A 14146-nucleotide genomic window follows, 5' to 3' on the forward strand; every position below is an offset into this window, starting at 1 on the left:
TGAATGGCTGCGTCTATCAACTCTAGCACTTCTCAGAGGCTGCAAACGTATCAACACGTGTCGTGCTATGATGCTGCAGGGACTTCATGAGCTGAATGAGGAGCTTCTCCAACAGTATAAAGCAAGTACTGTAAGAACCAACCACATTCATCAATGTAGACTGATTTACTGACTTTCCTGCCTTAGTAAAGGTTATTCCATTTGCCACTTTTTTTTATGGAGTAATAAATAAAAACATGCTTATTACACTTTCTGAGTAACATGCCCTGTACTGCTAATGTCAATGTTTTCTTTTAGTTTCGCACAGGACACGAGCTGTGGTTTCCTGGAAAAAATGTCCTGTGTTTGTTTAGAAGTATTTAACCAAGACATTCAATAACTCAACAAAGCAATGGAAACTCTTTAACTGTATTATGTATAAAAAAAAAAGGTATATATATATTAGATTTTTCCCCCGATTATTCTTCTAATTTTCTTCTTAATCTCAAACTTTCTTTTTTTTTTAAATGTACAATTTTTCCATATTATTAAGTTTCTGTAATACAGGTCCTGATCTCCAGAGGGTGCTCACTCACTTCACTGAAAGTCTTTTGTATCCGGACAGGTAATAATGAATGCAACTAGTTACATCCTCCAGTGTGCTACCAAAGGAGCATTAGATTATGTGAGGATTAAATCATTTCTAGTTCATTCCTCTAAATGAATGGAAATAAAATGACGGGCAATTGAAATGTCTATTTAACATTATAAGAAATATATTTGCAATAAATATATTTGAACTGTAAAAACATATATAATTGACATACAAAGAAACCAAATAACAAATAGCCCAAAGATTACCATCATCAATTATGCTAAACAAAAATGACACAAAAAAACCCATTGAAACTTTAATGTATTTGCTTTCATTGTTGTATTATTTGTGGTACTGTAGCAGTGCAGGGTTGTTGATGTACAGTATACAAGCCTCTATGGCCCTGCATGATTAAGTCTACAATTTTCCAGCAAACTTTATGATGTCAAACACCACTTAACAGATGAACACAAGGCAAATGATTGACTCAGAGAGGCCAGTAGTGTTTCCGTGCCTGCTCATGTGTTTCCACTCACCCCATTGACTTTTAGATCATAATGATGTCATGCAAATAAACAAACCTTCCTTGACTCGTGGGAACATTTGCAAATATAAAATATATATAATACAGAGAGTTCTTGCAGTTTTAGGTTGTCAACAGCGTTATGAGTGTGTATTTTCTAATGGTGGACTATGTGGGAAATACTTTTAGGACAATAATAAAAGATACGGTGGTATTCAGCTCTCTTATGGAGAAAGACATATTCCCACCCATCTATCAAACATTTCGCGCGAAAAAGGCTGGATGTGGTCACGAGAGTTCAATGACGTAATAACTGAAAAGGGCGGTCGTTATAAATATTCGTTTAGTATTGGACAACGTGATCGGACGCTTCCTGTTTTAAAAAAACGTAACGTCGAGTTTGATTGGACGTTGAGATTAGTGGCTCGTCGCCCCCCGCCCCCAGCAGCTCGCTCGGCTTTCCTGCGCCAGCAGCGGTGTGTCACCGAGGTTGGGCTGCTGCTGGAGAGACCCGGAGTCAGGGCGAACACCCAACCAGTTAACCCAAACTGGCATCGCGGTGGGGCTGAGAGGCTGCCCCGGCGAGTGTTAGACCTGAAACCAGCTTCGTTTGGACCCTACGCCTCTCTCTGTCACCACCGCCCCGTCCTCCTGATGTCGGATTTCAAGCTCGGGATCGTACGGCTCGGCCGTGTGGCCGGGAAGGTGAGCTGGATCGCAGGACTGCCATGTGCGGCCGGGGAGGGCCCGCGGGGACCACAAAAGGCGATGGAAAATGGGTTTCTCGGTGATGAGTCGGTGCTAGTCAGCGGCGTTTATGGTCACGAACTCGTTGGCGATGCGGGAGTGGCACGGCTTTACCGAATATAACTGCACTTGAACGGATTAGAGAAGCCGGCCGAGCCAGACTGGTTCTCTGTGTTGCCTCCGCCGCCACCACACAGTCTCGCTATGATGCTAACGCTAACTAGCATGTAACGTTAGCCGTTGGCTGACGTTTAACGGTCGAATAGCACCACAAGGTAAACACAGGGGCTGCTTATTTTGTCGTGACCGGTGTCGGGTTGAAACGGCGAACCGTTGTTATTTTCTTTCCGAGCGGCGGGTCGCATTACAACGGCCGGCGGTGGAGTTAGCAGTGCCACGCTAGCTGTGTTATTTGGATTACATGGTGTAGTGTCTGGCTAATGAGGAAGCCATTGCCATGCTCCATCAACTGATTCTTTTGTGCAAGTGACAAAGCATCGGCAAGACGGGCACACCAGCCGACATCTGTGGCGCAAAATCTGCCTCTATTTTATTTATCTCTTGCTTAAGTAGCATCACTAGAGCACCACGCCGGTTGTGACGTTATACTGTGGCTGAATGATGGGTCAAGATAGGCTGCTGGCTGGCCGCTCGTGTCACAAGACACTCAGGATAGATGATGCAGGCAGTTTGGTTCAAATCCATTGCCCACCTGCTGAGTGACAGCGCTCCTGGGCTCCAGTCAGCAGTCACGAAACTTTTTTTTTTAACATGATGTCACTTTCCCCTGCCGCGTGTCTGCTTTTTTCCCCTCTATACGAGCTCCACAATAGTCTGGCAGTACACACAAAGTGTCACATTGCATGTGTCGACCTTTTGGTATGTGGACAACACCACCCTGTGCTGTTTTGTACCACGCTCGGTGTAGCGTGGGGCTATTGTGTTGGTATGTCGTCACGTGCATTTTGCGAGTCCCTCCTACTAACCGGGAGCTCGGATGGCTGCGAAATTGTCAACACGAGATGAAACCGTTTGATTGGTTCAAATGGGTTGTTAAGGTGGACATGTCTGATGATGTTTGATATCTGTGTTGCAGCTGTCACGTGCAGGGCAAATTCCCCATGCAGGAGTTTGAACATTATCTTCAGCTGCTTATCATTATTTGACTTTGTACGTCTGTGCAAACCAGTTGAATTGTGGATAGGTGTTCACTAAAGCGTGATTTGAATCTGATTCATTTTTTCAGGTTGGACACAGTTGTAAATAAGTTGTAAATGAATGCAAAGTTCTTGATAGCCATAGCTAAATAACAGGCGGTTCTGCAATAGACAAGCATGCGCATATCAAATTGTTTTATACATCTTCACAGATTGAATTCTCTCATCATTTACTGCTTAGATTTTCATACTACTACTTGGTGGTGAATGCTTGAAGGCTTATATGGGTCCTACTCTCAGATTGTCTGTTTAACCTTTGGATTCCTTGTAAAGTTCCTTGTAAAGTTTCCCAAAATGTAATCACAGTCGGGCCTGTGCTCAAGCAGGCCTACAAAAGAGTCGTGGCTGTTGACATGAAAATATTCTCCCTCCATTCTCGTTCCAGACAAAATACACACTGATTGATGAGCAGGACATACCGCTTGTGGAAAACTATGCGTTTGAGGTAAGCCATGATAATTTAACTTAATCACTGTTACCGCTTTCCAATAGTACTGTTGTCAAAACGTTACGTTATACCATTTCCAGGCACGCATGGAGGTAGATGCAGATGGCAATGGAGCTAAGATCTTCGCCTACGCTTTCGACATTGGCAAAGGCCGCTGGGCTGGAAGGCCTTTGCATGAGCTGCTCTGGTGAGTAAATTGTTCAGCATGTCAGGTGTGGAATAAGCACCTCTTTCCTGTTGGAGCATCTGGGGTCAAGTCTTGGACAACATAGGTTATCATTCTTATGCGGGAAGTGTCCTTGATGGGGTCCTCCGATTATAATTGATCTGTATATTCTGAATAGGACAACAGGAGATGGATGAATATAGTTTCAACAGTCAGTTTTCAATTTGAAAACAATTACAATTGCAAGAGGAATGCTGAAGAGGCTACTATTATGCACAAATTGCATCTCTTCTTGTTATTTACCTTTCATATAATGTTGTATTATCACATGTTTATCAGCGTGTAAACTTATCTGCACAGTATTATTTGTGAAAATTGTGAGCTGCCTTTCTTTTTAAAAAACCCTGCTTGTGGCCATTAGAAACCATGCTCTTCTTATGTGAGAAGTGTTGAATTAAACATGGAAGTGGCCAACATGCAGGCCTGGCTGTCTTGCTAACACACCTATATTAGTGGATCTCATCCTAATGAGTTTTGTAGCTGGTAAAAGACTGGTTGATTTATGATCTGGATGCATGTCTTGACCCAGGGAGAAGCACAGAGGAGGCATTGCCCCCAGTTTTCAAGTCATCCATATCAACTCTGTGACAGTGGACAACCGGCTAGACAACCTGCGACTTGTCCCAGTGGGTTGGAGTCCCAAGCCAGAAGAAATTTCCAGCAAACAGAGGTAGGAATACAGTCATACTGGTGCTGACATTTTGACTTTTGGTCCCAGAAAATTAGGATTGCATTAGCATCACACTGTGTACATTTACTAGTTATGTATTTTGGAAATTAGGGGAAAATAATTATGTTCGGTTCTCAACAATATTGAGTGAGTAATATATAAAAGTTAAGAACTGGCTTCTTGTGTTGCTGTGTGTAAAAGCCCATATACGTGACTGTATGTTTCCCCATGTTTTCTTACTTGTCCAGAGAGCAGTCTCTGTACTGGCTGGCCATCCAGCAGGTACCGGCCGACCCCGTGGAGGAGCAGTATCTGGAGCTGAGCCGCACACGCTACTACAACGCTAATGGGGAGCTGGTGGAGGAAGAGGAGTGTTCCTGTACCTACTATGAGTGTCATTATCCCCCTTGTTCACTCATCGAGAGGAGGGTATGTACTGAAACTGGCATTCTTCTGATACTTGCATGATTTTCAAGTCAGATTTTAATCAATTCGATGTGTGGTTAAGTTATTTTAGTGTGAGATGAAAACTATATAGTTTTCCCCCTCATGAACCCATCCACGCGTTCAAATTGTTACCTACAGTCACAGTACCAAAGCATTAGATAGAAGGGCCCAGAGCCATACGTGACCTTGTTCCTTGCTTTTCCACAGCTGCGGGAGTTCAACATCTGCGGCCGCTGCCAGGTGGCGCGCTACTGTGGCTCCCAGTGCCAGCAGAGGGACTGGCCCGCCCATAAGAAGCAGTGTCGCGAGCGCAAGCGGGTGCTGGCCCTGGAGTCGGAGCCTGAACGATGATCTGCCCTCATCCTCGCCTGGGAGAGGAGGGCGAACGGGGGGCGGGGGGTTAGGTATAGACTTGTGGGAGGGGAGCGGGGATGAAGTGCAAAATGGGGGGGTGGGGGGGGATTGATGACAAGAGACTAACGGCAGAGGACAATGTTGGTTGATTGTTTGATGGATTCAGGGGGTAAGAAGATGGAGGAGGGGGAAGGAGAATAGAGCAAAAAGACATCTGTCACTTCCCAGAACTGGTAATTCTCCATAGCTTGCTTGCTGGATGACGGGGAAAGGTATTATTTTGTTTTTGTTTGTTTTTTGTTTTTTTTCCATTTTTCTCGAGGAGAGAGGCCCTCGAGCTCTACCTGCTGCTATGGTTCTATGTGAGGTGGAAAAGTAGTCTTGTTGATGAACTAGACAAGCTTCTTTGGACCACAATATGGACCGTTGTCGTCATCCACTTTTGTTCCTCCACCCAGCCGCTGGGTGTGGTGACGTCTGTGCAAACTGGGGGACGCAGGGGCTGCAGTACCTGTCATTCAGCTGGTACAATGGGACATGGACCTTTTCACTGTATTGCTCCCTCTCTGACCTCTCTGGTGCACACGGCTGCTGTCTTCATGGTCATCGACACCTTAGCCGCCTCCCTGTCTGTCGTACTCCCCCGCGCAGCCAACCACGACACACATCAGAGATTTCACTGATTGAATCACACTACCAGTATTGAGTGTGTAGTTGCGTATGCTTGTGTGTGTGTGAGAGTATGTATGTGAGAGTATGTATGTGCTGCCAATATGTACTGAAGGACATTGAAATGGTCAACCTGGGTTATGGGCAGGGTTAATGTATGTCTATTCTCTTCTTGAAGGGGCCATATTACAGTTTTAAATTTCATATTTAATCATAAATTGGTGGGTTAAAATATTTTTCGCTGTTCTGTAATAAAGTAGCTGCCAAAGTAAATTTTTCTAGAGGTTTTCTTGACCGTTGAGTAATTTAATTTTTCTATCAATTTGATCGGACTTGTTGTTTAAGACAAGGTACAAAGTTTTATCACCTGAAGTAACTGGATTTCTTACATTTAAAAAACGATTGTCAAAATTCTCCAGTTGCTATTTAGAAAGCTGTTCCGGTTGATATGAGCACTTTGACGGGCCTTTGTCATGATCCCACAGAAACAAAGCTTGTTATGTTGGTCACGGTATGAGAAACTTCTTACTTGTGATCTCAAAATAATTTATTTCATGTTCTCCAGAAGTGTGGTATCTTGCTCTCAAGGTTTTCTGATGATTATCTCTACCAAAGTCTACTGTGACCTGTAGTTTGGCACTCCCGTGTCAACTGGTTTAAATCCCTCCAGTCAGTCTTAGTTTGCTGTTGTTTTTTTGTTTTTTTTTAACAGACACCAGTCTTTTCAAACTGTATTTTTTTGCACCTGCAGGGTTATGGTATGCGTGTTTTTTTTTTTTTTTTTTTTTTTTTGGGGGGGGGGGGGATTTGCTCAGTTTCTTGTGTGAGTTTGCTCTAAGGGTTATTATTATTATTATTATTATTATTATTATTATTATTTCTTTTTTTTTTTAGAAATTCTATCAATGGAGCTTTATTTATTTAAAACATTTGATTGTGAAACATGTCATTTTGTCCTGGTGATATTTGAAGGCAAACATTATTAAAAAAAAAGTGTACACTATGGGACCTTTTTTAATGTCACATCTTTTGGGCAGGGAGGGGGACTGAAGATTTCAACTCTGTTAACTTTGATCTATTTTATTTGTGTTTTCTGATCATGAGTGAGTGAGTCTGCCTCTGTGTTGCCCTTCCAGATTTTCCACACTGCACACTGTCATCACTAAAAATCTTCCATGTGAGAAACATCTTGGAGTGTAAAACTTGAATCCCCCCTCCCTCCCCCCGCCCCTTTTTACTCACCTTTTTGGTATATTTAATTTTGGACAGTGGTTTCATGAACTGAACCATTTCCTGCTTCTTTTTCCGAAGACACGGCAGTCCTGGCTCTGTGTCCACTTTCTCCTCAATCGCCTGCCTTCCTTGTATTACGTACAACGCACACCTGCTTCATGTGTCCTCTCGTGTCTTCGATGAGGAGTCCAGACACACAGCGAGCATGTAACTGACAGATGTACATGCGACTTGTTGATTGTTTATTTTGTATGTGCGTGCGAACAGGTTTTCAACACTGCACTAAAACATTTGGCTTCCCCATGTTAGTGTGTTTGTCATCGATGGGTTGACGGGAGGGGTGTGACTTGGATTTGGAGTGTACAGATTGTGTCTGAAATCTTTGTTTTGTAAGAATATACACATTAATCACCTAGAAATAAAGAGCTACAATATGTGAATGGTACAGTTTGGGTGGGAGGGGAGGGGGGTTAACTGACCGTTGCTTTTCCAATGTTAAATGATAATAAATAAAATGAACCTCATTTGTTGGAGTGGGCTTGTGGAGTTTAAGTGTGAATAATGCCGATAAATGTGGGAGGGGAGTGTTGTAACATTTCAAACTATGCTTATTTCAGTTGGAGGTTGCGCAAGGTTAAGAAGTTAATGATATATGTTTAGGTTTAATTGTTGGCTTATAGTTAAGTGTTTGGTCACAGACAGAAGAACACGTAGAAGCTCCTTAATAATGAAAGTTAGTTTCAAGAAAATCAATCCAACCAGCCTGAATAGTCTGAACATCTTCAGGTCTTATAATTGTGATCTTTATTTGTTTCCGAAGTATGTGTGTTGTTAAATACATGAACAAACATATATCTGCCTACCACTACTGTACCTCATAGTGTTATAAACCATTTACTTAATGTTTCCATATGGCCTTTAAATGCTAAACAAGGGAATTAAAGTGTGTTACCAGTTATTTATTTATTTGACTGTAAATCCCTCCATAGACTTTTCACTAACATTATGTTAAAATCATTTCCAAGATTCACCAAAGGAGTCTGTTGCTACAAATACGACTCATTGTTACGATCAATTTAGAATCAGTCAACATGCATGTTCATTATAGATTAGTCATTAAGTCATTTAGCAAGAAAACTAAGGTCAATTCAGGCTGTTCAAACTTTGTTGTCTGTTTTACTCAATTGTAAATTAAATATCTTAATCTCTTCGATGCTTATTTCACAATTTTCTGACATTTTATCAAGATCAATAGTCAATTAAAAAAATATATCTAAAGATAGGAAAAAATAGGGAATGGAAATAATTATACATATTTCCCTCTTTTTGTGTGTGAAGTAGTTTTACATGATATCTGATGGAGGGATCAGTGACATTTGATCCCCCACTCAAACCAACTGTCAAATCAGATCAATTTCTTACATCACTGCCCCCTCTGGTTTGATGGTGAGTTACATGTTAACCTAACCCTAACCCTGATCGCTCATGCAGTTTAGTCTTGTTTACCATACAGTGCTGCAACAGCGCTAACCACTGTACCACCATTAATACTTGTAGTTGATTTGTCGTCTTTTTACCCTGTATTTAAAATACCTTGTAAACACATGAAGCCTGTGGCTTTGTCACTTGCATCTGTGGAGTCATGGAGTCTTCTCTATGCTTTGTCTTGTGTAACAAGTGACAGATGTCTGGTAACTTAAGCCTTTGTGTTTCAACAGTAGTTGGATTCCTTCCATATGTCGTCGTTGTCTTCTTCTTCTTCTTCTTCCCGCTCATCTCCAGCGTTCAGCAGAACCCTCAAAGTCACTGTGGGGTCAAAGGTCAACAGAGGGGCTGCAGGGGTCAGCGTGCTGTGGCGTGGCAGGTCTGAGGTCACACATGTCAATTTACAGACTGGCTACTCTGATGAATTTATGTAAGCACCAACCTTTATGTATTAATCTGTTTACAGGGCCTTAAAATGAATGTCAGTAATGGCAATCCCATATATATCAATATATCAATGTCATTTAGATATTGTGACATGAGACTTGATATCGTCTCAGATTTTGGATATCATAATATTGCATTAGAGATTAGAATGTAATGAATAAGGAACAGTAAAGATATACATTATAATAATTATTACATTATAATAATTATAAATTATTCATCTTACTGGAAGTATCTGTTTCAGAATCATTTAATTTTTTTAGTTTGTTTAAATGAAAGCTATGGTTTTTTTTTTTGTGAGACGTCTTTATAATTTTTAATAAATTATCTTTTTAAATGTGTTTAGTTTTCTTTGGCGGTGAGCTGCAGTACCACCTCCAGTCCGTCAGGCGTCGCTGGTGTACATGCAAAATGCCGGTCCTCTCTCTACCCATTCTTGTTCTGCAGCACGGAAGTTTTATAACAGTGGGCTTACGAAAACAGTCTCGTATGAGCTAATGTTATTTCTCATGTAGGACTTCCACCAACAGCCGGCAAAATGGTCAATATCGGGCTCACCAAAGTGGACGACGCGTTAGCAGCAAAACATCCCGTGGGTTTTTTCGTTTGTGTTTTGTTTTTAACCTTTTTATTCTCTTCGTCTCTGGAGGACAGTGACAGTCAAATGATTTAGCTGATAACATTTGTAACGTACTGGAAATGTTGCATTATATTATATACGTGGTAAAGTGTGGTAGTAGTAGTAGTAGTAAACGCTGTCTCACGTTGTCTTTCAGGGTTTACAGAGTTATGCTGCCTGTCAGTCTCATGCATTCATGAAGGGGACTGGGACCTTTATACTTGGTAAGTCATTACTAGGAAATACACTGTTGTCTTTTATTTATTATATCGTCATCACTGAATTACCAGGCATTTTAAAATAATACATTATACTGGATTTTATATTATAACGCCAAGGAAATAGTAAGAAGATAAAGGAAACTACATTATTATTTTTTCCCGTGTAAACCACAGGAGGGAGCTATATTCTGCAATGTTTCTAGTGTCAGCAAAGCAGGATGTTTCCATTACACAGAGTCATGACGATGGTTGTATATTCATAATAGTGGTAATAATACAAGCTTTGATATGGATTATTTGCAAACACTTTATGAAAATACATGAGAGCACCAGCTTCATCTGACTTCAGACAGGACTCTGTGATATCGTAGGTGTTGATATAAAAAGTATCATTTTTGCCATTATAACCCACTTTTCCACTGGAGTACTTTTTAATTGACTGAAATCTAGATCAACGTAGATGCAGACTGACTAAACCACAATCGATAATGTTTCGATCTTTGGTGAATAGAGGGAGAAAAAAAGAAAACCAAAAATCTGAAGCTGAAGAGGACAATAGTGTCACAAAGCATTTGTGATGTTGCCATAATGAAAATGAATGTTGTGGTTTAACGAATCGAAGAAAGTATTAATGTTCGATATGGCTGCTGTTGAGATGTCTCCTGGCTTCCTTGTGCAGGCACTGCTGGGTTATTTGCTGTTCAGAAGGTTCTCCAGAGGAAGCTTCCTTATCCTCTTCAATGGAACCTTCTCATTGCGATCGGTGAGAAATGAACCCGTCAATAGGTTTCAACATGCGTGGCTCACCTTTACTCCCCTCTCCAACCACGCCTCTCTCTTCCCTCTCAGTGGCGTCCTCAGTGGGAAGTTACGCAGTGACTCGCTGGGAAACGCAGAAATGCACAGACCTTTGGTTGTTGCTGGAAACCGGTAAAGTCCCTGACAGATCACCACCGCAGGGTGAGCACACACGATTCATCCTGGGCCGTTATGAAATTTGTTTATGGTAGTAAATGCCTTGTTAGATCACCTCAAAACAGGAGAAGCAACAGTCATTTTATGGAAGTAAATCGGCCTTTTTGTCCTGCAGACTTTAACGCTTTATGTCAATATGTGTCTGTTTGTCTTTCAGTGTCTAAACCAGAGGCACCGACAGGACCTGAGAAGACAAAGTATGGCGATGCAATGGAATGAACAGAGCTTTAAACACACTTGTGTATCTGCTGTATATAACTACACCTTTTCAGAAAATGCACTAGATATTCTACTGACTGTAGAGAGAGCGGTGGATGTGAGATGATGCATATCGCATTCAAATTTTCACCCCCTGTTTCTGCAATACAGCTCATGAATGAAGTCATTTTGTCCGGTTCAAGAGTTTGAGGAGCTTTTAAATGTCATAACAGTATCGCTGTGTGGATAAACAGATGAGTTTCCCCAATCGGAGGTCAGGAATTAGTGTGTTTTTTTTTTTTTACGAGGAATCTGATGTTAAGCTTGTGATCCGGTATTATTATTTGGATGCGTTTGTTTGACATGCAACAGAATTAACGCTGCTGTACCAAAACCAGCCACTAGTTGTCACGGTATGGGATTTGCAGAGCTGTATATTGTAGTAATTGGTGAGCAGATTATCTAAATTACACATTGATGATTTAAACCATGGGTGCTTTGGACTACATGAGGGAGAAGTGCCCAGCACCCCTCAGATAGAAGATGACAAGCTCATCCAGGTGCTGCACTCTTCTCCAAATGGTTGAATGTTGAGTAGAGGCCCAGTTCCAGACCCTTAACGGATGATGACACTCTATTCTGACTCAGATATGCAACTGCTGCCATACTCCTGAAAGGCTGAAAGTGGCTCTAGATGCATGTAAGTGAAACATTTATTTTTTAAATTCTGAATAAATGCTCCAAAATCTCCGATAACCCTCAGTCTCTTGTTCTGGTAACCCTGTCCACGACAGAAAAAAAGTGCTTCTGGTTACATTTTGCTTTCTTAAAACAACACTGTGACTCCAGTTTATTTGCATAGCTGAACCACTTTGTACAATAAGGTGTTAGTAACGTAAATGCTGCACCATGCAGTGCAGGCCTTTGAAACAATAGAGTCTTTCAAGCTTTAACACCTCGAGTGAATGAAGTGACCAAAGTCCAGGTCTCATTTACTGAGAACAAGCTCATGTCGTTGCAGCGGGAAACATCTTTACAGCGTTTGTAAAATGAAAACATGTCTCCTACTTAAGGCAATCTGAATAAGAGCAGATAAGGTTTAAGCTTTAAGGTTTTGTTTTTTTTCTTCCCTTTCCCCGAATCCACCCCCACTCCCGCTTCCTCTCGCTCTCGTCCTCCCACTGCAATCCAAATCTGATTTAACACCTCCAAGATTTGAAGGGTTTGAATTCTCTCTCTGTCTCTCTCCATCCAAAAGGAGAAAAAAAACCAAAAAAAACCCAGCAGGCTTCATGAATTGAATAAGCTCTCAAATCCTTTGTCACATGCACATTGATGCTGCTGAATGAAAAGACATTAAAGAAGCAGAGAGAGGGAGATAATGAGGGGAGAAGACTGTGTGTTACATGAGAGGAGTGACTGGCCCGCGGTGCTACGTGTCCAATAACTAAAACAAACAGCGGTATGGACCGGCTCTTTTGGCACGCCTGGCAACCACTGGCATGGTTTATGAAGCCTAATGTGTGTGTGTGTGTGTGTGTTTGGCAGCAGTGCATGTGCGTGACAACATGAGAGAGAGAGATGAGCAGAGCTGGAGTCAGAGCTTGGGTGTCTGACCCTGAGTGATCACACTTAACTGGGCTGCAACTGGACAGCGAGCTTGTCTCCTGCTCTTTCTTTCACCTTGTCTTATATAACAATCCAGCCCTGAAACACACAGTTTGTAGCATTTTTTTTATTTTATTTTAATTATCTCAGCCCCACAGTATAATCTGACACACTATTGAGTGTTTGAAAATTGGATCTATTTGGCCGTTTTAGCCTTGAGTCATAATCCATTCCCACAAATTGATGTGTTAACAAGAACAACTGGTGTGTGGGATTGACTGTCAGAGGGAGGGTTCATTTATTGATCGTTCAGGCTCTTCTCTACGAAAGACAAATGTAAAGTTGCATTTGTTAAACAAATAACATGAATAACATGTGAGGCGGTACATAGAGTGTGCCAATATCTTTAACGTTAATCAGTGCGAAGGCTTTCACACTCGATGTGGAGACGAGAGCTCAAGTCTGGGCAGGTCAGAGATAAATACGGTTCTATGCAGGGAGTTTCTCTCATGTGACTCATCGCCGAAGAAAGAAAAACAGAAGTGTCCCTGAAACGCCAGAAATGGTTGCGATGTGTTTGTGTGGAGCAGCCTGACCGAGAGAAAAACTTGATATGCATCACAGTAGGTCACGTCAAAGCCTCCGCATGACGAAACGGTCTTTGGAGGGAGGAAGAGACACAGTTAACGCTTTATTTGAATATGATCATTGTGACTTTTGTGTTACCAAATCCTTCTAACATCAGTGGTTACTGTTAAAATGTATACAGGCAAGTATCCCATGTATGGTCAATAAGATTATTTTAAATTCTAGAAGATTATGGAAGGTAGGCTAATAGGCTTAACAGCAAGGCTGTGTGTACAATAATGCACAATCTAATGCAACATGGAACAATAGCTCTATAATGAATTCTACATTTTAAGGACCTCTTTGTTCAGTTTTTCTGCCAGAGAGGTATTAAACCCTATTTTGTTTGCATTACATTATAATTTTTTATTATTTATACTTTTACTCCAATACACGTGTCTTAATGCCTTAGTTACTTTTAAGATCACAGTTTTAAATACTCCCTATTTGGTGGTTGTTGTTTTTTTGTGATAAACTGAAGGATTAAGTGTTTTTGTTTTTTTTACAGTAATTACTGGTTACTAGTTAATTACTTTCACGGAATTCTATGTTGCAGTAAATGATAGTAAACATTTGTGTGATTTGTGTGACATATAATCAACATTAATGGGTTAACTGTTTATATTCATTCTATCCCAGGTTATTTAATAATGTGAAACAAAAGCACCGTTGTGAGTGTGTGTGGGGCCGTAAGGGGATCGTTTATCCAGCTCCTTCTGATTATGTGGAAGGGGAGGATAATAATATCCAGGCTGTATGAATAACGTCTCAGCATTAGTAATAACAAAAGCACACAACTCAAACTGGAGCCTACCTCGGGCCTGCACCAATGAGCGCCGAGCTCGTGCCCACCGCGGC

General features: G+C 41.3%; 2 protein-coding genes across 2 annotated transcripts; both read left to right on the forward strand.

The window, feature by feature from the left end:
- Positions 1-1531: 1531 nt before the first annotated feature.
- zmynd19 (zinc finger, MYND-type containing 19) lies at positions 1532-6878 on the forward strand. Its single transcript, XM_084035220.1, has 6 exons — positions 1532-1802; positions 3447-3506; positions 3590-3696; positions 4265-4405; positions 4654-4834; positions 5060-6878. Exons 1-6 carry the CDS (start codon positions 1752-1754, stop codon positions 5201-5203), a joined length of 684 nt encoding a protein of 227 aa, XP_083891346.1. The 5' UTR covers positions 1532-1751; the 3' UTR covers positions 5204-6878.
- Positions 6879-9489: 2611 nt separating this feature from the next.
- tmem141 (transmembrane protein 141) lies at positions 9490-11809 on the forward strand. The gene is made up of 5 exons (XM_084035278.1): positions 9490-9632; positions 9817-9883; positions 10560-10643; positions 10730-10840; positions 11013-11809. The coding sequence occupies exons 1-5, from the start codon at positions 9579-9581 to the stop codon at positions 11072-11074; spliced, it is 378 nt and encodes a 125-aa protein (XP_083891404.1). The 5' UTR covers positions 9490-9578; the 3' UTR covers positions 11075-11809.
- Positions 11810-14146: the final 2337 nt, after the last annotated feature.

Source organism: Eutrigla gurnardus (assembly GCF_963514095.1).
Source record: "Eutrigla gurnardus genome assembly, chromosome: 19".
Lineage (NCBI taxonomy): Eukaryota > Metazoa > Chordata > Actinopteri > Perciformes > Triglidae > Eutrigla > Eutrigla gurnardus.

What these genes read in the sequence shown, in the direction of transcription:
- zmynd19 (XM_084035220.1), top strand. Translation starts at nt 1,752, where the DNA reads ATGTCGGATTTCAAGCTCGGGATCGTACGGCTCGGCCGTGTGGCCGGG. An exon ending in TGGAAAACTATGCGTTTGAG is followed by an intron (nt 3,507 to 3,589) that starts GTAAGCCATGAT and finishes TACCATTTCCAG; the next exon opens with GCACGCATGGAGGTAGATGC. An exon ending in GAAATTTCCAGCAAACAGAG is followed by an intron (nt 4,406 to 4,653) that starts GTAGGAATACAG and finishes TTACTTGTCCAG; the next exon opens with AGAGCAGTCTCTGTACTGGC.
- tmem141 (XM_084035278.1), top strand. Translation starts at nt 9,579, where the DNA reads ATGGTCAATATCGGGCTCACCAAAGTGGACGACGCGTTAGCAGCAAAA. An exon ending in CGTTAGCAGCAAAACATCCC is followed by an intron (nt 9,633 to 9,816) that starts GTGGGTTTTTTC and finishes GTTGTCTTTCAG; the next exon opens with GGTTTACAGAGTTATGCTGC. An exon ending in GAACCTTCTCATTGCGATCG is followed by an intron (nt 10,644 to 10,729) that starts GTGAGAAATGAA and finishes CTTCCCTCTCAG; the next exon opens with TGGCGTCCTCAGTGGGAAGT.